We start from the raw sequence: 24,517 nt of genomic DNA, 5'->3' as shown, positions 1-24,517 counted from the left end.
GGGATCATGGAGTCAGTGAGAACCATGGAGCCAGTTTATCACCCCTGCCGTGTCGGAACTAATAAAAATGAGAGCCTAGCTGAGGAAACCAATAAATTGCATAGAATCGTGACTTTGATTCAATCCCCTATCCTGAGTATCCACGAGGCTACAGTAGAAAGGAAAAAATCTCCTTTTTTAATAGGAAGGAAAAACCCGGTTCAGGAAGGGTGGCCATCTGCCTGGACCGGCCGGAGCGGAGAGGACAGGAAAGACCTTTAAGCTAAAGTCAAATACGGAACATTTTGTCCGTCTTCTGCATCCTTTACATAAAGGTAATTTGGTTCTTTTAACAATAACCTGTAAGACTTTAGCATTGGACCGATAACCAGTGTCATCTCTAACTAGCTGAGATGCCTTCTGTCCCACTTCTAGGTGAAAGCAATTCCTCACATATGTGATGCAGTTAATCATTTAACCCTTTAATCCTGTATGTATACAATTTCTCAGACCTTTTGCATCACTTTATGGTAAAAACATTGCTCAAAAAACCCTGTTGTACGCAATCTCATACTTGTCTTCTGCCCCCTGATGGACACCCTTTGCACTGGAATAATTTTGACATGTCACATGGTATAAACATAAATATAAAAAATACATTTGTTAATTATTTGTTTACATTTTGGTAAAGGGACAAATAAAGAGTTCAGATTAAAAAATAAAATTTAAAACATTTTTTCTTGTGTTGGCCTTTAAGGTTGAACTCCTTTTTCAATAATCTTATATACCTCATGTTTTTACCTGTTGTTCTGTAACAGACTCAGACTAAGTGACAAGTGACAAGATTTCCAACTCACTCAAATAAAAAAGAAAAAAAAAGAAAAAAAGGAAACAAAAATAATAAAAAACGCTGCTATTGAACGTTAGAGCAAGACGGTTTAATCAGACCTTTGATAGACACAAAATAACAGGAAAATGAACCACAAAGGGGTGTCATTGTCTTAATGGTTAAAATATTATTTGAATTATTAAGAACAGATTATTGTGAGAGAGGTTTATTACTTAAGACAACACAATGCAGTACCAGCTTAAGGCATACTTATGGTCACGCGGCTACTGCGTAACTGCCGTAGGTGCTGCATAGACCCGCACAGGCTCCTCTTCCAGACATGACGTGCAACGTGGAGGTACTCCCTTGTGATTGGTCAGTTTGGGTTCACGTGTTGCTGGATTTCTGGATCTTCTCGCTGAATTTGTGAGGTAACCACCGTTTATAAAAACAATAACCAGTGGATCAAGTTCATTAAGAGGCTGATCAAATTATTTCTTTGTTATCTTCCACAAGCTAATAAAGACACTGAACCATACTGGATGCCATTGTTGTTTTAAAATAGAAAATACCTACAAAACTAAGGTAAACCATCAAAAGAACTCCAACCTGGTGAGTTTGCCAGCCGATACCACCCCTGCTGCCACCTTCAGATTAGGAGGAGAAACTGCAACACGACGCCAAAACAACGCGCACCCCCTATGCTCGAGTGCAAGAAGAAACTCACCAGCGTCCGCTATGCCGTAACCGACCACACGCAGACGCCGCGTGAGCCTAAATCCGCCTTTATTGTATGTGCCAGGGTCCCAGACAGCCCAAGGCAAGGCAAATTTATTTATATAGCACATTTCATGTACAAGACAATTCAAAGTGCTTTACATAAAACATTAAAAGCATTACAGAGTGCAAGAAGCAAGTGCATTAAAAACTAGCCCAATTTAACCACTGATGTCCCCAAACTCTGCTACAATATTTACCCCATTCGAAGCCTTCATTATGTCCACGTTTCAAAGAAACCAAGCTGTATTCTTGTTTCTCTTTGGTTAAAATTCATTCTGTTCTGCACAAACTTTGCTGATGTGGTGAGAAAAATAAGCCATTTAATTTATAAAAACAGGTCCAAACAAGTTCTTCATGCTCTTGGCATTAAGAACACCCCCTCCTGAGTCCCCTGATCTGTCATCTATCATCTGGTCAAACAAAATACCATTTGAACACACTGCAAAGATGATATCATTTACAATATAGGCTTGTGCAAGAAGACACAATCTGTGCAGAACGCTGAAATTATGAAGAAATGTTTTCATGAAATGTGAGGAGATGGTTGGAAGTGTAAAGCTGGGGTCTGAACATGCTTCTGCAACCTTTCTGCATTGGGGCTTTGCAGGGTATGTCTACATGTTATAGCTTGTTGCTGCCATTTGGCCATATGTGAAAGGATCGATGCTGCAGGCTGCTCTTTGCTGTTGTTTGATGGTGCTTTAGCCATGCTTTTTAAATTGGATAAAGTAATGGAGTGAAACCAAATATAAAATAATTAAGATGATTAGGTATTTTGATATGAAATCTCGTCTTGTAGCGTAAGCTAACTTTAAACTAACCTGCATTTAACCAAAGTTTAGCATCATCTCAAAGGACAAAATGTTGCTAGGCTGTTTGGACAACTGCACTTCTGTCTATGTTAATAAAATACCTGTTTGTAACACGGATGACATAAACGGATACCTCTGTGAAGGTATAACATAGCATGTAGCCATTAGCTTTCTGGTGTCACAGCTACCTTCTTCCTTAGAGTACACTCATTCTCTACCCTGAACAAAAATGACAGCATTAAAAGAAAAATAAAATCCCAAATAAAAAAAAGACAGAATCCTGAAAATACCCACAGTGAATCCAGTCAATTTCTACTCTTGCGTATGCATCTATTATTGTAGATTCTAGGTTATTTTAATATTTAACTCAGACATTCAGTATTACAAGTAGCTAACAAGGTATCCAAATAAAAACTATTCGCAGTTTTGTCATCAACACCTCCGGCGTGCACAGATAGAGCCTTGGTGGTGCTGAAACACTTGCCCTTGCTGTCAGGGCTGAAAAAGTGCCCTTTTTTATCAGAATAATTTTTTATATACTGTATGTGGCCCACTATGTTGGCACAATCACACACACGTGCACGCACGCGTACACCCGTTTTGTTCCCGTCGTTTCTTTGGCAACGTGATCACACAAAGCGGGCGCCAATGAGGCGCATTGCAAGCATGTGCATTGTAGCAGCTGGACCATCCGCGAAGTAACCTCCCACCGCTCCACCTGCCACTACTCAGGTAACGCTGAACTATTTCGAGGCACCTTTTGCTCCTAAACTTAGCCTGATACCAAACTATTCGTCCCTGTTGTAAAGTAGCCTGTCTGTCTCATAACAGCTTTGAACGACTGAGTCTAATTTAGCCGACTGCCCGCTTAATGAGCTTGGCACTATAGCAATAATCAATGGTACCTTGCCAAATGTTAGGCTAAGTGGGTATGTTTGGCTTTTTCACGACGTATTCATTAACCACATTGCACAGCGTTCTCCTGTTGTCCATCTCTTTTATTGCAGATTGTGATAATTTTAAAAATAATTTTTTTTCTTTATTCCAAGCAGCATTTTTCTGAGCAGTCTATAACACTGTTGGCCTCTGCTTTTATCAATTGCAGCATGCATAGAAACGAGAGATTAAAAAAAGAGAAGTTAAAGGAGCTACACCAGGCAGCTCAGGGAAGCAGCTCTCTGCTGGCCTGGATGAAGCCATCAAGCAGCAAGGAGGATGAGGAGGAAGATGATGAAGGAAACGGTCAGAGCCAAGACCAGAGTCATGTTACCTGTTTAAGGCCTTTTAATAATGAATAAATAATAATTCCTTACATTTCTATAGCGCTTTTCTAGACACTCAAAGCGCTTTACAATGATTGGGGGACTTCAGGTTTTAAAAAATGAACTCTTCCACAAATTTTATTGAAGCATGTTAAAGTGTCCACAATGTGGTTTGGCAGCCAAAACTGCTACAAGCTATATTAGCCCAGTACATAATGTTGTAGTCCCACAAATATAAGTTGTTTCCATGTTAGACCTTACAGATGTCACAATTATCTTTTATTTACCATTGTAGGCTAATAATGAAATGTTGACCATCATAAATACCCAACTAGAATTTGTCTGCAGAACACAGCTAGTGGTGAAGCACTGAAGTCAGAATATGGTGGTTGCAGACTGGTGTTAGTCTTAGTGGTGTAATGCATTGACTCTTGTCACTTAGCAGTCTTACTCAAAGGTGCATCACTCTATTCCAGGGGTCTCCAACTCTGGTCCTTGTGAGCTACTGTCCTGCAGTAGCTCACCAGAGTGGGAGATCCCTGCTCTATTCTCTCTACTGTCCCACAGCAGACCATCTACCAGCATAGAAGATGAGGAAGAGCAGTGTAAGATCAGTACCAGGTCCATGTACAGTAATATATTTCAATAGATTTGCAAGTACATAAAAGCCTTTAATGTTTTTTTTTTCCACACTATAATTAAACATAGGTGCCGGTTCCATGTGCTCTGCAAAGTGCCCTTTCTTAAAAACTGAGCACCTGCCCCTCAAAATGTCTGGGCAGGCCCCAAAACAACACATAAATATTCGGCACAAACAAGATCTAATCAGAGTAAACGTAATTTCTTCCAACCTGAAACAACTAGCTCTGATGTACTCTCATGAAACTAAAGCCTCATTTATGCTCCCCAAACATGTGGAAAATGTACATCCACGTCACTGCCCATGCATCCTTTCCGTTACTCTGGTTGTTTGGCCTTACAGCCACCACAGGTCAGAGTTCATGTCCGTGTCGTAACATCAGTTTCAAAAGGCAGCAAACAGACAATAGATAGATAATGATAATGTTCATTCTCAGAAAAAGACAAAAAAAGTGCAATAGATGGCGGTGGTGTGTGCGGCTATTAAATACATCGCAGCTTCTTCTTTGTTCCATTTGCTGATAACATGTGAGGTATAAACTGCCCCCGTGATTTCGGGTGGTACTGCTCTGTTTTCCATGTCTAGGTACGAATCCACAAGCTCTCTAAAAATATTATGAAATACTTTACAAATGTATGCATAGGATGGACAGAAGGCTCCGTCCGAATGTATTTGGGTATTTACGTTGAGCATAAATGAGCCCTACTGCCACAAAATGTCAACAACAGTGATAAAGAGAAAAAAAAAGTCAACATGTGGACACATTTCACATTTGGCGTAAAGCAAATGCTTCATAAACCAAGTGGAATGACTGTCAATGATGGAAACACAGCAAAACTGAAGCAGCCATCCTGAAATCAAAGCTAAGCATGCTAAAGTTAATGACAGCGGCCAACCACTGACAGCTGATTCACACGTCTGTCATTTAGCAGCGGTAAGTGGTAACAGGTTTCATTTCTATTTCTGGAGCTATGGCCTGGTGCTTGATGCAGTTTTGCGACATTCTTGCTTAGAGGGTTAACATTACTAATTAGCTTGGCATAGTTTAAAAAATGTAAAAGGTGTAACAAAAAAGAATTTTTTATTTATTTATTTTTTCATTTACGTCAACATCGCCTGTAACAACGTTCTCTAACAGCGCTCCATACTAGTAAATACTCGGTTTTACAATGTGTACTTTCTCTATAAAAGCTAATGAGCTCTTTCTTTGCCAGAGCAAAAGCCAACAACAGGAAAAAGTCAGAGGCTTCAGACAGGCCTGATGACCAACTGTCAACTGTGTAACAGACCTTTAAAGAAAGTTTCTCATAATAAGCAGACCTGGCAACTGTGAAGCTGGAGGTATGTGCTGTAAGACACCAGTGTGTTACAACTGGAAAATTCTTACATAATAGTTGTTTTTTCTTATCCTGGTTTTCAGTTTTATCTTTATCCTCACTGTGCTGTTCCAAGGTGCATCATCCTGTACGCCTACTCCCAATTATTTTCCATCATTCCCACATTCTTCTCTCATCCATGTGTATTATCTGTGTGTATAAATTACTCCACACATTTGCAGTCTTCGTCTCTCACTCTGCAGAACTGCCAGATTGATTTCTGTATGACTGACAGAGCTTTCATGCAGGAAATAATATATCAAAGACATCTGAGTAGGTTTTTTTTTTGTTTGTTAGTTTTTTTATGAAGACTCACCTCAGAAATGTCAACAGCAATGTATGTGAGTGTGGTCAGATGCAATTAATAATCATAGTAGTATGATTAAGATGTATACATGTCTACAAATGTGAGGAAGGCTGGTATACTTCACATAGCTTAATGTATCAGGTGCTTACTCAAAATATGACCTTATTCAGGTGAAGGTGACCAAATGCCAGCTTCTGATCCATAATCAGATTACTATCAGAATATTTCTAAGACTACTGATTGTTCTTTAATTGTCGATCCAGCACTAAGTGTCCAAATACTTGCAAAACATCAGTGGCTCTAGACCAGGGCTCTGCAACCTGTGGCTCTCTTGAGCTTCCACAGTGGCTAAAAATGCTAAAGAACTAACTCAGATTCTTAAAAATAGATATAATAACAACTGCAGGTTTTTAGCAATTTTTCAGTTTTTTCATGGAATACTTGCATTGAATTTCCACTACATGAAACTAAAGGTAACAGTTCTATTTTTATCTACTTTTCTTGTCTCTAGTTTGGAATTATGGACTTTTTTTAAACATTATTTTTAACAAATATCTACATCTTTGTTTTTCTTTATTTTAAAATCTAAAAATAGAAATAAAAATGTAATAAAAATAATATAATGACAAAAATTGATAACATTTATCCTACAGTAGGTATTTATTAAAAAGTATAAGTTGTCGTTTTTCAAAAAGTCTTGTAACATTTGGTTTTTTTGGGGGGGATTTTTTTGGTTGGAGAGCCCTCCTCTAGACTAATAATATGTAATCAATGTGATGTTTATGCTATGTACAGTATCTCAAATAAGTGAATACACCCCTCATATTTTTGCAAATATTTTAGTATATTTTTTCATGAGATAACACTATATAAATTAAACTTTATTGTACAGAATATCAAATTATGGAAACTAAACTCTGATGTTCTGTATGTCAAAGTTTAATTTATATAGAGTTATCTCATGAAAAGATGTACTAAAATATTTGCAAAAATGTGAGGGGTGCACTCACTTATGTGAGATACTGTATTTTCCACTCAAAAAGAAAACAAATATACATATTTTTTTATTGTATCTAACATTTAGAGGTGGATGAAAAATGTTGGGAATGCCTGATTCCCAGCTCATGTGATGGGTGTAGCCTCCAGGCTAATTCACAAAGTTGGAATTATTAAATCAAAATTTGCAAGCAGCCATTCATTAGAGAGAAGAATAAAAATAAAAAAAAAACATATTTTGCATGTTTTTTCTAATTGTAACTGAACATTGAATGATATAATAATGTTTAATATGTGTGGATTACCTCTAGATGCCACACATTTTTGATACTAATAACGAACACCAGAAAAAAAACAAGAATGAAAATGTAGTGCTTGTTGAAATGTCCTTTAAGACCTCAAAAATGAACATTTGTTATTTCCACATGTATCTACTTTACAGTCTTTATCTCAGCTGATCTGTGTGGTCTCATTTCCTCTCTGCCAAGGAGGCAATGTTTCCTCGACTCAAACAGGTGATTGAATAATTGAACAAATCAGTTGGTTAACTGTAGCAGCATGACTGTAAGAGCACAGAGGACACAGTTTTCGAGCTGAACACATAAACTCACTGTACTGCTGCAGTTTCTCAGTGTACTCCAGCTCCGACCCGCTGCGCTGCTTCCTGTAAACAAGCAGCACATGAACAGAATCACATAAACAGTCTTGGCTCTTCCCAAGTACAGCAAATCAGACTAATAACTGACTCCAGTATCAGTATCCGACACAGGCCATGGAACTGCAGCGCAATTTATCTGTTGCAGAGGTCTTCTTTTGAGTTAAAGCAGCTATAGCGTACGCAGGCTTTAAAACTATGTCAAAATTCAGTAAGAGTCTTTGTTCAAAGTCTAAGCAAAGTGAAACATGTATTTCAGGTTTTCTATGAACACTTACTTAAGGCATACAACAGAGATGACCACCAAGGCTACAATGACCACCAGGCCTGCAGACGCTGAGCCGATGATGAGAGGCAGCTGGTCCTGCACTGATTTCTGAGGGTCACCTGAGCGGTAACACACAGAGGCAATAACAGAGGAAAGATTAAAGGGCAGCTTGTGCTGCATGTGTAATGGCCACCAATTAAGGTGGTCATAAAAACTATTAAGCCTGAACCTTCATTAAGAAAACTATGGCAGTAGATCATCAAGTCTGCAAGAAGCAGGAGAGAATTTATCCATACTGTGTAAGCTGGTGCTGAAGTCCATGGGGTTGCTGTAGCGTCCATATCCTGCAACAGTACGAGCTCTGACCTGCACCACATAAGGCGTGGCTGCCCTTAACCCTTCCACCTTGGCAGAGCTGTGCTGAGATGTTACGGTGTGAGACATCCCCTGGCCCTGACATAAAGCAAAAGATTATTAAAACGCAGCTGTGCTGCTATGTCTACAGTTTTTCACGTTAGAGGATCCCTTCCTGTGGTCCTCAGTTAGGAATACAGAACAATAAAAAAGGACAGAACACAGTTATCCATTAAAAATTAAATGTTATATTTATGATTCATGTTAACATGTTTCTGCTCTGCCTTAACACACCTGTAGTTTCCTTTAGAGCAGGGATGTCATGTTACAGTCCTCACGTTCTACTATCTTGGAGTATTTAGGTATTTTCTTGCTTAATGGGTCATTAACAAGGAGATGTATTTTGTTTGAATCAGCTATGTTGAATAAGGGGAACATCTATAACCTGCAGGACAGTGACTCTTGAAGACTGCAATCTGACATCTCTGCTGGAGAGAATGTGAATTTCAAGTCATGCACTGGAATATTATATTTCCTCTTGTCCTAGATACAAAACTTACAGACATGCTTAAACTGTGGGATCAGTTTCAACATATCACATTTTTAATGGATTTAAATATTTAAACGCTTCTTCATTATCAATATACTGACTCAAAAAACCCACTACACATGACTACATAAAACAAAGACATCACTAAATGCATTTGGAAGTATTTTAATTAGTTTACTTTAATAAATTAGACAGAAAATGGAGGTTGGATTTCAGGACAGATTGCATTTTCATTTTCAATACTGGCTTGTTATTTAGCAGATCTTGCATTTAGCAGTTAATTTAGCGTAATTATTCCCAGAAAGGCCCTTTTTTCTTTTTCTATCTTTTCCCTTTTCTGCTCAATTTGGTAGTTTAGCCAAAACAAACACTCACAGGGCAACAGTTGTATTAAAACTAAGATAATAGAAGGGCATTCAAAACAAGATGTTTTCCATTCCAGCATGTAACAAGACATAACTTTACCATCACATTCTCTATAATGTAGCATTTCACAGCTGTAGCTAAATTAGCTTAAGATAGCTAATAAGCGAGTTTGCTCTTTAGCTAACTTTAGCTGTGCAGCTAATTACTTCTAGTATTTTCTCTGATGTTACGGTTCATTTTATTAACTGCTTGCATAGGGGAACTGTTACTGGTGGTAACGGTTCTGTGGTTTTTATATTTGGTACAAACAAAATCTCACCAGACAACAAATGTTTTAAATGACTGCAATGGAAAAGCACTCCTTACAAGATGGCTCCGAATTTGTCATGTAACAACGCATAACTTAGCTTCACATTCTCTATAATGTAGCATAAGCATTAGCGTGGTACTGTGGCTAAAATAGCTTTCTTCTACTTTTTAGCTAACTTTAGGTTTACAGCTAATTACATCTATCAATATTAAATCTACTGGTACAGGTAATTGTATTAGCTGCTAGCATACTGTGATTGTTACGTCACCAAAACGTGGTTTGTGTTTAGCACTGCTGAGCTAACCTTAGAGAAACGGGTATGTTCTGTGCACAATTTACGCTGAAGTGTTATCCATGAGTGAAATTAATGAAATACACACTTTTTGATTAATCTGCACTCAAAAGTTTTAGCTTTTGACCTGATATTAACCATAGCTTATGATGGCCAAAGTTTGTGATGTTGGGTAATTCCTAACAGAAATTGGTCAAATGACAACAAGCTTATTACACTATGCATTAAAAATTTATCCACACTGAAGTACTCATAACATCAATGTTTAAGGCAGCTTCTCATGACAAAATGACAATGTGTAACAAATTTTAAAAAAACAGCCATCTTTAGAAATGCTAATCAGATATCAATTGGACTATATTTTCCTTCAGTTTAAATCAAAGAAACAAACTTAAAGGCTATTTAACATGCTAAGCAAAACACTGTCCAGTTCATTACAGTTGAAATTTTAATACGTGCCTGGCTTATTAAAGAAGAAAAATCTACTCTTTGGTAAACATTTTGATTAGTGATTTATTCAGTTCTTCCTGGGAAAAGTGAAGCCTATGCAATTTAAATCTTTGAGTTATTCAGAAAAACTCAAACCTGGCTGGACTTGTGCCACAATTTAGCATGTATTCAAAATATATGCAAACTGCTATGACTGGAGTAATTCTAATGTTTGTATTGCAGACGTTCAGACAGAGGTTTAAATTATAGAGATATAATGTCAAAATGAAATACTTGTAAAATTTGCTGTTCTTCTGTTTGTAAAGCCTAATAAATTGTTAAAGTTCTGCAGACCCTTGTAGCAGTGCTAATGATGCAATACGCACATCCTATCAGCTAATGAGTCTGACAGCAAGTATTGTGCAACGATTAAAACCCACAGCCACCCAAATCCATAAGAGTTAAATCTGCATCCATTTCTCTGCAAGCGTGACATACATGCAAAAGTTAAATCTTACCCTCTCCTGGTATTTAATCTCATAGTCGAGGATGACCCCATTAGGTTTCTCAGGAGGCAGCCATGACAGGCTGAGAGTGTCAGAGGTGGAGCGCATCAGATGAACCGTGGGCACAGCTGACGGTGCTGCAGATGAACATCAGAAAGGGCAGTTTATTATAATCAATTGGCAAGATCTTCTCTTTTAAAATCACAAATAATCCCAGTGAGAAAATTATTATTAAAAATCCCCCAGCTGGAACGATTTAAGAACAACACAAATGATTCACCTTCACTGCTCTGCGGTTTATTGATTGATGAGGCTTGAAAGTGACTCGGTTGACAGTCACTGTGCCGGGTACATAAACTGCAGGAAGGTGGATTAAGTGCCGGTTAACTGGGAGAGTAATTGCAGTCTGTGCATGGCGCTGAGCAGTTTGGCTGATGATGACGTTGCATATATTAGGTGGTGATGTTGAGCAGTGACATTGTCATTGATGTATGATAAGAAGGCTGCTTAGTCGGCTGAGTGCTGACAGTGGAGATATAAAGGAGAATTTATCTGCCTTTCCTGTAACTCTCAGAAAAGCAGATTTCTAGCTGAACATTTGTCCATCTGTCGCTCTCAATGAAATGTCGCTCTTCAGCAGCGTTTACTTTTTGTGTTAGAACCTTAAAACTCATTAAGGCACTCGTTGACATTGACTGAATGTAGGCTCTACTAACTAGCATGTTCCAACGTAATGTAAAGAGCTATTGATCGGTGCTGCTCTATGAATTAACTTGTGGACAAATCCAATGTCATTGGCATATCTACTAACCAGCCTGGTTGGTGGTGATGTTGACTGTGGAGTAACTGGGAGAGGTGGGGTTTTTCCCAGAGACCCCATTGACAGCCTGGACCTCAAAGCTGTAGCGGGTGTGAGCCTGGAGGTTCCTCACCACCACCTTCCTCTGCCTCAGCCCAAGCCTACGTGGGGCGATGTCCACGTTATCATCGCAGCGTGTGCACGGGCTGCGGTCGCGCAGGCACTTCTTACACACCACGTTGTAGACGAGGTCGCTCCGCCCACCCGTGTCCTCGGGCTCCTCCCACTCCAAGGACAGTGAGGTCTCATTCACGCTGGATATAACATTGCGAGGCGCTGAGGGGATCGCTGGAAAAACACAGACATGCATGTAGGTGTTTGAAGAAGGTGGGCAGGCAGAGTGTAAAAAAACACACAAGTGAGGCTTTAGTCATGCTCCCTCTGCAGCGCTGGCATTATCTTCCCTGATGGGGAAAGAAACAGTTTAATATCTTTTTAAGAAGATGAAGGAGATGGGTAATATGTAATCCTATATTGTTTATGCATTATTTAGCATGCTAAATTACTTGACATGGCTTAAATAAGCTCTAAGAAGTGAGGAACATGCAGGAAAACAGCATTACAGATACAATGAATACAACTTCTTGTGCACAAGCTAAGCCCTGATGTTGCTACTGTAAAGCTGGGTAATCTATTCATGACATAAATTCTTGTTTATGAGTCAGTCTATGCAGCTAGGATAGGAACATAAGTTTTATAACTTGTACACATGTTTTGGAACTTGTATATTCGAAATTTTAAATGGCGAGTTGGACAGGTATAAACTTGGATAGAGACATAAATGTTTAAACTTGTATGTCCTGTTTTTTAACATCAAGTACAGGCTCAAATCAAATCTACAAGTATGAATGAAATCTTCATGTCTGAAAGTACAAGTCAGTTTTACGAATCAGAAAATACAAGTAAATTTTATGAGTCTAAAAATACAAGTCAAAACATATTTAACTTGTCAAAAAATGCAAGTAAATCTGGTGGTTAAGGGTTGGTTAAGGTTTAGAGAAGGAATGACTTTTGAGCAGGAATGTAAAATGCTTTGTACTTGTAATACACACATGTATTTTTAGACTTTTATTTGTAGACTTGTAAAATTCACTTGTATTTCTAACTTGTTAAATATACCTTTGCATTTCCTTACTTGTAAAATGTACTTGTATTTTCTGACATGTATTTTGAGACTGGTAGAATTAATCTGAGGGGGGATAGATCTGATTTAAACCTGTACCTGGTACAAAACTCATGTTCTTATCCTAGCTCCATTTCAGCCCAAGTCAAGACTGGTATTTTTCAATTACTACAGCATCTAAATGTCTCAGTTTCTTGCAGCAGTAAGTCTAACTTGAAGAAAAAGGGAAGTCTCTCAGACCATCATCTCTTGACAGCTGAAACTAAAACTAAAATAAAAAAAGCCTGTCCACAAAGTTCAGCTCCTCAGCCCTGAGCTGGGTTTCACTCGCTCTATCTTTTCTAATTAGGCAGACGGAGTTCAGAGTGGAGGCTCCTCTAATTGGACACCCATCTAAGACCCACGCTGAGTCCAAGCTGCCGTTCATCGAGAGGCTGAGCCGCTCTTGTGCAACACACAGCCTCAAACACAAAAGCTTAGGCTGCCCGGCATGAGCGCTGACAGACCGCAGAGACAGCGCTGTCAGGCTTAGGTGTTTATGTGTGTTTGCATGTTTAGGCGAAGGTGGTGCTTGTGTCCCTGACCGCCTGTCTGAGTGCGCTGGTCAGTGTCAGAGTCCACAGTGTTCCTGTGACGATTATCTGGGAAAGACAGTTGCGAGCCGTGTGTGTCATTTAACATGGCGAAAGGCCCCCGGGGCTTGACTTTACACGGTCAAAGCAGCACATGTCGCTCTAAATCAGCGCCACCAAAGGGACTTCTGTCTAGAATAAGCAAAGGCAGGATGGTCAGCACCAGAGGAGGCAGAGCAGTTACCAGCAAATACATAGTTTCCATTTAAAATATCCCCATATGGACCTATCAAGGGTTATTCTGTAATTATTTATGGAGGAAAAAACCTTTTTTGACTAACAACACTGTATGTAGTGGCTTTAGGAGGCCACACAATTACATAATATCTGCAGTGGGGTTGTTGCATTGATAAAATTTCAATACCAACACTTGACACTCAATATCAGATGGAAAAAAAGACAAAAACAATGCTGCTATAGTTTTGTCTGAATGCAGACTTACTGATGAAAATATTAATAGCCGCCCTGCTTTTAATTTATTACTAAAACTGGTACTAAAGCTCCGTCATCACCATCACTGCTACATGCAAGTAAAACCTTGTTATTTGTCATCAAATTTTAGGGATTTGATTTTAGGAGTTAGTATATTGTTTTAATGTTATTTCATTGGTTTTATTTCGGTTAAAAGTTTACTTGACTTGTATTTCCTGGTTGACTTCTATAGTACTTATTGTTGAACATAATATATTTATTTATGCTGATTATTGACCTGCAGTCATCCATGTGGCTGCCTGGTGACACCTGTCTGTTTGTTTTGTGTGGTTGTTTTCTGTTGTACTGTGATTGTAGCACAGCTACAATGTTGTTCATAATAAATTTCCCTTCAGGGACAATAAAGTTTATTCTGTTAAATTAGTCTTGTTGTGATGTTGTGAGCCTGGTGTCTGTGGCCCTCATTTATCAAATGAACATGAAAATGAAAAGACGTCTGATCGGAGGACGGATCTTAGGACTGGATCCACGTCTGAGTCATGAAACGTTCATATCTGACCGATCCCAGCGTAGGAATGATCGAGCCTTAAATAAATTCAGTGGCTGAAATCCACTGTCATTTACATGTCACGCCCTTAATTATTCGTGGTCCAGAGGCCTCGCCCAGTGAGGTCAAACCATGGAGAGGAGACATTCTGCCAGAAAAAATAAATAAAATTTCTGGAGGTTGAGATCAAACCCTCACTTGTGAGAAGAATAAAGAGCTGCTGTTTGGCAGCCTGAAAACCAGAGTCAAAAACGCTGCATGGAAGAGGATCACAGGGGCAGACGGTAGCCTCGCCGATGTTCAACCGACTCCGGCTGAGGTATGAATAAATAAATAAAATTCTCAGTAAGTAGATATGCCTGTGATTAATTAGATCTTAATGTGGATAATAGCCCATGCCTGATAACTGAAAGTCACAATTCTTTTGCTTTGTGCACTTGAAAATAATAAACTTTAAAAAACAATGAATAAAACTTTTTCAAACTGCTAAATATTGTGTTTAAGTTTTATTGTTATATGAAACCACTTTTTATAGCCTACAAAAGAGAAAACTGGTAGCCTATAGCATTTTCGCAGGGTTTGCTAGTGGAGTGATTTGATGCTTCGTTTGTAAACACAGATCTGTTTGTATTTATCATTATTTCAAATTGTAGTGTACAATGGTTTATGGGCCTCTTAAATTTAAGCTATTATAATTGTCATGTGTGGGTTTAGGCTGTTTACGATATTTATTTTCCCAAATAATTTTTTGAGTCCGTCGGTGTGCACTCCAACCTATTTTATTTTATTCGTTTCATATGCTTTTTTTTTTATTGCAAATGCGTTCCTTCTGAGTGCTAAATATGTGTCTGTTTATGCTTAGATGATGGTTTGTGACACGATCTCAGACCTGACGCGAGATTTGATCGTATCCCACTCTCACGTTCAAGTTAATTAATGCAGAGCTTGGCATAGAAATGGTCGTGTGCACGGATTTCCGTCGTACTTTATTTGATAAATGAGGGCCCATGTGTTCAGCTGCCAACAAGGGGCGGGACTATGGCAATGCTAATATTCATACTGAAACACATGACTATCCTATCTGAAATTAATTTTATTATCTACAAGTCTGAGTATGGATTTCTTTATTCACAGCTCTGAAAGTTTCCTTCAAGCAATCATAAAGCTGCTGCTTTGCCCTCCTGATCAGCTGACCAATCAGAGAGTCTAATCAAAGTCCTAAAGAAACAAAACAAACAAAAAGGAGCATTTCAGAAAAAACACTGAACTGGAATAGCAGAGATTTAATGACATGACTTCCTGAATACAAAGTGCTGGTCAGACAAACCAACATGGCTGATGTTTTGAAAAGATGTGAAATGTTGTCTGATGTGTGTACTGTTTTGATGTGGGTTCATGAACTAGAGACCTTAAAGTTGAGATATGTGATGTTATACATCCTTATACATTATCCTAGAAAGGTTTAAGCTTTTCATTAGAGAACAACCTTCCAGTTCAGTTCCCTGACATCTCAAACTATCTGCTACTTCAGATGAGCTTCTAAGCAGCAAAGCAAATGAAAACATGGAGAGACTTTGAACTCTACAACTTCTTTATGTGTGGAAGGATGATTAAGACCCTGCATTCTGTCTGCTCCTGTAGGTGCACATTTTGGTGTTTTTATAGCATCATTGCCACATGTGTTTGATGTAAACAAACCACAACCGAATGTTCCGTCATGGCCTAGATTCTCTGTAAGAGCCCAGTCTACATTGAAAGATTGCTAAGAAGTCCTGGTGAATGAAGCCAAAACATTAGCTCATGTTAAAATTTACTACAATTTACTCAATTTACTACAATCTTGACGAGTAAAACAATCAATAAAACATTAATTTAGCTGCAGCATAGCAGAAGCTAACAGAGAAAGATCCTACCCATCTGAAGTAAAGGGATGTTCAAACCATTAACAAAACTCTTGACATGATATGACTCAACTCCTTTTGATCTTAAAATGTTTGAAAACCAGTTTTCCTAAAGGCATGTCATTAAATTATTAACTCACTCTCCTTTTTGTATGACTTCATGAGTAACCCTGATGTAAACTGGGTCAGTTTCATGATTTAAACAAATGAAACAGATATAAAAGGACAAAAATGTAATGAATTTTCCATCTATAAAGAACACATTTGCTACACACACCAGTACAGAGTTTTCACTGCAGCATCACAGGCTGAAATTTCACCACAGTAATTTTAGGGTCCTTATTTTTAATATTACTTTCTGTGGTTTTTGCCAATCACAGATATTCAGTTCAGATCAACGCTTTACTTATCCCCGAAGGGCAACTTAAAAGGCACGAGCAGCAGCATCATTAAAAGGACAGACGGAACATCCGACAACATAAGGACATGCACAGTGCTAAGAGCATACAGAAAGGGCTAAAATCAGAATACAATCATGTCAGCGGCTGTCAATGTCATGAAGCTCAGTGCAGGACTATGATATCTGACCAGTGTAGGGTTAGTGGATACACATTTTCAAATGAGTCACTTCATGTTTCTAAAACAACTTTACATAAGATTCCAACCTGAAGACTCTGCATTTCTGACTTAATTTTGATAGCACACTGATATTTATAATGTAAGATCCTGGAGCTGTAATTACCAAGGCTAAAAACTGCACTTCACAACTTTTTTTCTGGTTTTGCTTTACTTTACGACACCTCATCACACACCAGCAATTGGATATCAACACACTGCACATTTTGAACGGGCACCACGGCTGATTCAGCAAAGAAGCGTAAGAAGACTTTATTGGAAGAAAAGAAGAAAAGAAGGAGAGAAAAGGACAGAGTAAGATATTAGACAAGAGTCAATGTCAGACTGACTTTTACTGGCTGGAGAGAGCTCAGAGAAGAGACAGGATGCAAGACGGTTAAATTAGCCGTCATTAGGCGGTGCCACAAGGGGAGTTAGGGTTAAAAGCCAAAGCAAGGTTGACATTCTCTCACAGAATACAGTGTCAGCAAGATTACTCTTGTTAATTTGTGTTCCTATGTCGTAGCTATTGTGATAAATGAGGGTCCTGAAATATATAAAAATATATAATACAGCTGAAATCCCCTAATCACACAAGCTGTGGTCTACAATGAGCTAGCTTGACCTCCGCTTCATAGTACACAGCCAAACATAACATCACGTAAATACCAACAATTGCAACAATATACAGTAAAAGGAAGTAAAGCAAGGCAAGGCATATGAACCTTTTTCAGTAGACACCTCAAACAAAATTAGCATATGCTCTATAATGTATGTTTGACACCTGCTGAGTCATCTCCAGCAGCAGCATTGAGTAAGGCTAGCTAGCGTTAGCTGTTTCCCTCCCATATGTCCAACTGCTGTGACTGCAAACAAACTTCTCGCAACCACAGCACTCGATGTATCACTCAGTAATCTGAATCACAACACAGAAAACAGTCCTCAAAACACTTACATTCACCCGCTGATATTACATATTATTTTTAGCACCACACGTATACGGTTCCCATGAAGCAACAATATTGTCAATAAAACTCCCAAATTTGACCAGAAGTGGGAAAACTTGTGAAGTGATAGCTATTAAGACAGGAATAAAACCATTTTTATGTTATTAAACCCCTTTCTATCATTTAAGATGCAACAAAGTTTGAAAAATAGGAATAGGAGGATGACTTACTGGTGCAGGGGGAGTCTGGAGGGTCACTGTCAGCACGGTAGAAACCATTCTGGCAGGGACAAATATTGGCTCCTCGTGCACTGGTGCGACTGTTGGGCAGACAGGGAGCACATGATCCCTCTCCGAATTTGGATTTGAAGGTCCCAGGGATGCAAGCTGGATGAGTGGGAGAGAAAACAAAAGAGACAATAAGAGAAAAAAAAGAAAAAGGAGGAAAAACAATTCTTATCTAAAAGACCAGCAGCTGTCACATCTGCCACAGAGCGAAAAACTGACTCTGTGAAGTACCTGCGAAACTCAATATTTATGGAAAAAATGTTCATATATGCGAGCGAAACAGTGAGCACTTGAGCGTAAGGGCTTATCTATACATTTGCATCTGCTCTTTCAATTTCAGCCTCTCTGCTGAGGTGACATTAATCTCCCTAAACAGCGAGCCGCGATGACAGCAAAGTTTCATGTTGAAGGGGAGGAAAAGGAGGATAAAGATGAAGACCGACCGCTGACGGGAGATTGCTGTTGTCAAACAAACAAGGATGGAGAATGCTTCTGAGAAAAGGGATACACCCTAAACCCATCAATCAGTGTCTGTTCAGTCTTCAGTTTTCTAAACCAGACTGCTGAATACAAACAAGGCATCCACATGCATGCAGAATAGCTCCATAATAAGCCAATAAATCAACCCAAATGAAGGGACATCACAGTAGACGTGAATTAGCTGAGCAGAGTTATGAGAAAAGTATACATTCTCGGCAAATGTGTCCGTGAGATTCATTTGAATTCCTAAGTGCCAGGCTGAAGGTTGGCTGCTATCAAGTCTTAAGGATAAATCGGCATAATCCCAGACCAAAGAAGGATGCAGATAAAGGGGATTAGAAGCAAAAAGGTCTGGATATATCTGCCTCCAGAACCACGTCTTTTTACTGTTTGCCACATTCCTAACTGGTGGTGTAAAAGTGGGGTCCCTAGCAAACATCTGTCCTGTCAGCATGACGGCTCGTAAAGCACAGCCTGAGGGAGATGGGAGAGCATGATTAAGTTGTTAGGCTAAGTGGTCTTTTAGTGTGAACTCCAGCTCCACCCAAATTCCTAACAAGGGTGAGGTAGAAGAATCGGTACGGCTAATGCTGCTGCAGAGATGAAAATGCAGGGTTTTTTTTCCAATCATAATACCTTCCTACTCATCACCTTCGGGCTTGACACTTTCTGATGTATTTTTTTCCCACTCAAACACAGCATCATCATTTTCCTTTGTTTGTTTTCCTCACTTCTTCACAAGAGGCTGCTGAATCACCCCTCTGTCTTGTTTTAATCCATTAACCTCCTTAGAGGGCACAGTGATTTTCCTGTCCTTTTTTTTATCCTCTATTTCTCCATCCATTGTCTCTCTCCTCCTCTTCCTTTCTCTCACTCCCTCTCTCTCTCTCTCTCTCTCTCTCTCTCTCTCTCTCTCTCTCTCTGTCATCATGCAGTGTTTGGCTGCGAGCGAGCGGCCAGACTGAGGTAAGAAATGAAATGTCTGAGTGATTAATGTTAGTGTGGCAGTGTTGGCTCACGTTGGTCTGAATGGTGTTAATGAGTGTGGCCGCCTGTAGATTAACTAACGGGAGGCCGCGGAGGAAATTACACTTCCTCATCACAAGCTCTGGCTGAGGCCCTGGAGAGCTTTTTATCAGGCTTTGGCGGCAAGCTTTTAACCTTGAGCAGCCAAATGGCAACGAATGAGCTCTCCAGCGGATGTTCGACACTATTTCTCACATCCAGGTGAAAGGAAGGCTTCGCTTGTCTGTCTTTGACTTCCAGCAGCCTCCCTCCATTTTCATCCATCTCCTTTTAGCAGCTGTTTCTGGCAATTCACGCCTTCTAACTGGAGCAATCTCTCTTTCTCTGTTAATATCTCGCTCTTTTCTGGGCTTCATCTCTCCATTTTTTTATCTGCATTTTCCTCCCGTACATCTATTGGCTCTCTGTTTTGTGCCTTCCCGCTATCTTCCTCTCCCTCCTGTCCTGCTCGCACAGTATTTGTATGCTGCTCCTCTCTGCAACACCTCATTAATTCATACTCTCCTCCACCCTCCTTCACCCCCACCCCCCCTTTTCAGAAGCCACACAATAAATGCAGAGAAGAGGCCACAGGCTGAGGTGACTTGCACTGAGCATATAAAGGAGCTTTGGTTGAATAAAAGTCAAAACATCTGTTAAGTACACATACCCTGGCACTGTGTGCTGTCCGCAGAGGGTTCATAGCCAGCGATGCAGGTGCACGAGCCCACGGGTACCATCCACTCGCCATCCCCATTGCAGTACAGTTTCAGAGGGACAGATACCTCCATGGCGTTGGTCACGCAGGCCCCTGGAGCGATCACCAAGGAGGTGGCCTCCGCCCCAGTGGCGGTCTCAGGGAAGACAGCGAAGTTGGCAATGGTGGTGGAGCACTTCTTGAAGAAAACCCTGACCGAGATGAGAGACATGCAGGCTCCCAGGTCCTGGAAGGCCAAGTAGAAGCCCGACTTGGAGAGGGGGCCAAAGCTGCGTACTTTGGTGTTGATCCTGCCTGCCTCCAGCAGAGAAAAACTCTCGTCCGGAGCAATAGTATCCACCTTCACATAGGGGTTCTCCCTCCACAGAGGGCTGGTGTCTGTAGCTGTGTCCCCCTCGGACTCGTAGTAAAACAGGTTAAAGGTCTCCTTGCAGGAGCCAGGGATGTTGGGGATGCTCGCACAATCACGGACAGAGAACTTGAGCTCCACGTAGACGCGAAGCACACCCCTGCGGGGGATGAAGTCCGTCCTCAGCCAGTTATTCTGGTTGGGTTGCCGGACGTTACACACCTGGTAGGTTCTGATTGGGCTCATAGAGTCATCATAGCCACTGACCTCCTCCCACTGTGGAAACAAGCAGAGATTTGTAGGAAACAAGCTGTAAGCATCACATGTAACAGACGACAAATGAAGACAATGCAGATACAAAATTTCTAACATGTGGATATTAACCAGTGCAAACAGTTTAAAACAGAGCATGCTATGAGCAAATTTCAAAATACAACACATGCACTCTTACACATTTACTTGTGGTCTGTGAGCAATAATTTACAGTTAAAACACTTCTAATTCCACAAATCATTCAGAAAATTCCAATGAGTATGGCCTTTTAATAGATAACAGTTTCCCATTAAGAGAAATTTCATGCATTACGACTCAGTCCGCAAGCTGAAAGTCTGCAAAAAGGAATGTTTTCTTGCTGTGATCACACCAAATGTGTCGGTTATGGAGCTTTATCAAAGTAGCTAGACCCACCTTTAGAGAGCATCGTTGCACATCTATATCTGCTGCATAGCAATCAAAACAGCCTCAAGAGGAGATTTGCTTCTCTAAAACAAATTGCACCTTTTAAATGGAAACTTTCCCAATAGTTCCATTATGCATAGCCATCCAAACACAGAACTGTCAGTGTAATGGGACTATGCCAGCGTGTCAGAGTACTTCAGGTGATTTAGACTGTATGTACTATATATATTTATTCTCCCATGCCCAAACATTCAGGTATTTACATATATTGGTTCATAAACCTGCCAGACAGGAAGCTTCTTCAGCTTGCATGTCACTCTGGAAATTATTGTTTTAGAACTAAGATGAACATGACTTCAGATTTTTTTGACCCCAGCTCAAAAGGATTGGAGAAGCTGTGTAAAATGTAAATTAAAAACAGAAAGCAATGATCATAATGATTCTCTAAATGTTTTGTACTCGTGAAAGGTCTGCCCACGCCATAGGCATTAATGCAGCCCCATACCATCAGAGATGCAGCTTTTCACCTGTCCACTGATAACAAGCTGGATGCTCCCTCTCCTCCTTAGTCTGCAGGACACGCCGTCCATGCTTTGCAGAAAGAATTTCACATTTTCATCCATCTGACCACAGAACAGTTTTCCACTTTGCTTCAGAACATTTTAATGAGCTTTGGTCCAGAGAAGACGGTGGTGTTTCTGGATCCTGTTCACATATGGCTTCTTTTTTGACCTGCATTTGTGGTTTTCAGGGTGAACTGTGTTTACAGACAGTGATTTCTGGAAGTCTTTCTGAGCCCATGCAGTGATTTCCAGTAGAAAATCATGTCTGATTTTAATGTAGTGCTGCCTGAGGGCCTCAAGATCACTAGCATCCAGTTTTGACCTTGGCGTTGTCCAATACGCACAGAGATTCCTCCTGATTCTCTCAATCTTTTGATGATATTATACACCATAGATGGTGTTCATTTTTACTTTAAGAGACTATTTTTCTGAAATTGTTCCACAATTTTTGCCTATCTTTAAACCCGAGAGAATCTGTCTCTCTGAAAAATGCATTTTATACCCAGTCGTGTTATTGACCTGTTGCCAGTAACGTTATATCAGTTGTTTTTTAATTATTCCAGTTACTTTTCCAGCCTTTTGTTGCTCCTGTTCCAACTTTTTACAGATGTGTTGCTGCCATCAGATTCAAAATGAGCTAATATTTTCCATGAAATGGTAAAATGTCTCCATTTTAACATGTGATATGTTGTTATCTTGTATTGGGAATAAAATATGAGGTGATGAGATTTACAAATCATTGTATTCTTTTTATTTACATTTTACACTGCCTCCAAACTCTTTTGGAATTGGGGTTAAATAAAAACCGAGGAGGATGCAAAGCTCTAAAGTCGGAAGCCATGATAAATGTAGTCATTGGTCAATAAATTTAGTCCATTAGGAAATAACCTTGTGAAAAGTCAATCTTCTTTTTTTCCCCACTAATTCCCGGTTGGACTAAATGCTTCGTTTCCATAACAAATGACTGTCCCTGAAATTGATTATTTCAACTGGAGGAAAATAATGCATAACTCATCTCACGTCTCTCAGCTCCTGGGTAATTTATCCCCAAACGATGAGCCCAGGAGTCAGCATTAGACGCCGTAAATCACCAGCAACACGTTGATGCACTACCTGACAAATATGATAATTGCCGGCCCCCCGAACGTATTGGGCTTGTCAAGCGTGAGGAGAGGGGCTGCTTCGCCACTCCTGACATATGACTTCATGGATGCCAGGACATTCAGAGCCGGAGCCCTTGTAGGGAAGGAAAAAGAAAAAACCAGGGAGCTGCCGGAGATCGTTTCCATGGTAACCCACCATTTCCATTGACTGGCTTTGCGCTCACGTAGCGAAGACAAATTACACTGGCCTGGCGTGGGGGAGGTCTGTCAGGCTGTTAGCCCTGAGGTCAAATTCATGTTGTTTTATTTTCTCACAGTTCCTACAGGGGGTATCAACTGAAAACCTTAATTTCTGCCTGTAATGCACTCCTGGGCCAAGATTACTAAAGACACATGCCTTCAGTTACCAGCTTCTCTTTCCTGGGGAGGGACAAAAGTTAAAACCCACCTGACTGTCTTTACAAACTGCAAGGATTTTCCTTGTTGTTTAAATTACAGATTATATGTCCCTTTCTCAGGACTTCTACCTGGTCCACACTCATGATTCTTTAAATTTCTTCCATATAATGTTACACTGTGCGTTTCTGCTTTAAAGTATCCAAAAAAGCAAACATTCACTGTGAAAACAAAGATATAAAACAGCAGGAGGTGTGCTGTTTGAGCCGGATTGAGATCTATTAACAAGCAAATGGAACAAATGCTGCTAGAGAGAAAAAAAAAAACTGAACACACATGCACACTAACTCACCCCACTTTCTGGAAATGTGCTCCATGCCAGCTCTGTGGTAGCCCACCGACTGTCCATGAGGGTTTCTGTAAATTGAGAGGAGGAGGAAGGTACACAAAGTGGAGTTAAATGGTGTGAGGATGAAGATTACTGCAGAGCATTAAGGACCACACACATGATTCCCTCAGCTCAACAAAGGAAGGCAGGTATTCTCCCTCTATTTCATAACCTCCACCCACATGCACTCAGTTTTTGAAAGCACTGACAATCACAGCGTTATTTGTGATGCAGCCTAATTAAGGCACTGTGTGTATTTGTGTGTGTGTGTGTGTGCTGCACAAATGCACTCCTTTCAATATTCATTTGTGGAAATAAGAACAAAGCATCCCCCTAGATGCCTTCAGAGGGAGATATTCCATTAACTCTGACTGGTTCAGAGAGGTTGCATCAGCACAAGGAACTTACTATCAGCAGAGATGCATAAAAAGAAGAAGAGAAAATGGTGTCTCTAAGTTGACATTAGTCAGGCCTGAGTTAACAGATGTTTTCTTCTCCTGATGGTTTACGACTATGCAAGAAGTTCGGGAGCCGGGATGGACAATCAGGTGTCACCTGGGTGCTGGTCTGATGAGTCCATCACGCCTCAGAGAGACTCGCCCCCTCTCCAGGTTCTCAGCTTACAGCTTCAGCCATGCTGGCTCCTACTGTTCTGTTTCTGTTTGCACGTAATCACCAAAACAATTACACTTTCTTGGTGGAGACTCAGTGACACGACGCCTGCTGTGCACCATTTGCTCACAAGTTGTTGATAACGTTGCAGGAGGAGGTTGCAAGAGGCCA

General features: G+C 40.1%; 1 protein-coding gene across 1 annotated transcript in view; it reads right to left on the bottom strand.

Moving 5' to 3' along the window:
- The window catches only part of ephb3a (eph receptor B3a), a 64,098-nt gene that overhangs the window by 28,860 nt on the left and 10,721 nt on the right, over positions 1-24,517 (bottom strand). The window contains exons 2-9 of the mRNA XM_041993015.1: positions 23,699-23,763; positions 20,210-20,882; positions 17,998-18,153; positions 11,523-11,858; positions 10,724-10,848; positions 8,201-8,357; positions 7,915-8,023; positions 7,593-7,645 (exon numbers count right to left, since the gene is read on the bottom strand). Of these exons, the coding sequence (XP_041848949.1) occupies positions 7,593-7,645; positions 7,915-8,023; positions 8,201-8,357; positions 10,724-10,848; positions 11,523-11,858; positions 17,998-18,153; positions 20,210-20,882; positions 23,699-23,763 (1,674 nt within the window). The remainder of the gene's footprint in view (positions 1-7,592; positions 7,646-7,914; positions 8,024-8,200; positions 8,358-10,723; positions 10,849-11,522; positions 11,859-17,997; positions 18,154-20,209; positions 20,883-23,698; positions 23,764-24,517) is intronic.

Source organism: Melanotaenia boesemani, chromosome 8, assembly GCF_017639745.1.
Source record: "Melanotaenia boesemani isolate fMelBoe1 chromosome 8, fMelBoe1.pri, whole genome shotgun sequence".
NCBI classification, from domain to species: Eukaryota; Metazoa; Chordata; class Actinopteri; order Atheriniformes; family Melanotaeniidae; genus Melanotaenia; species Melanotaenia boesemani.
The sequence above is the reverse complement of the archived record's forward strand: the minus strand, read 5'-3'. Positions and strand labels throughout refer to the sequence as shown.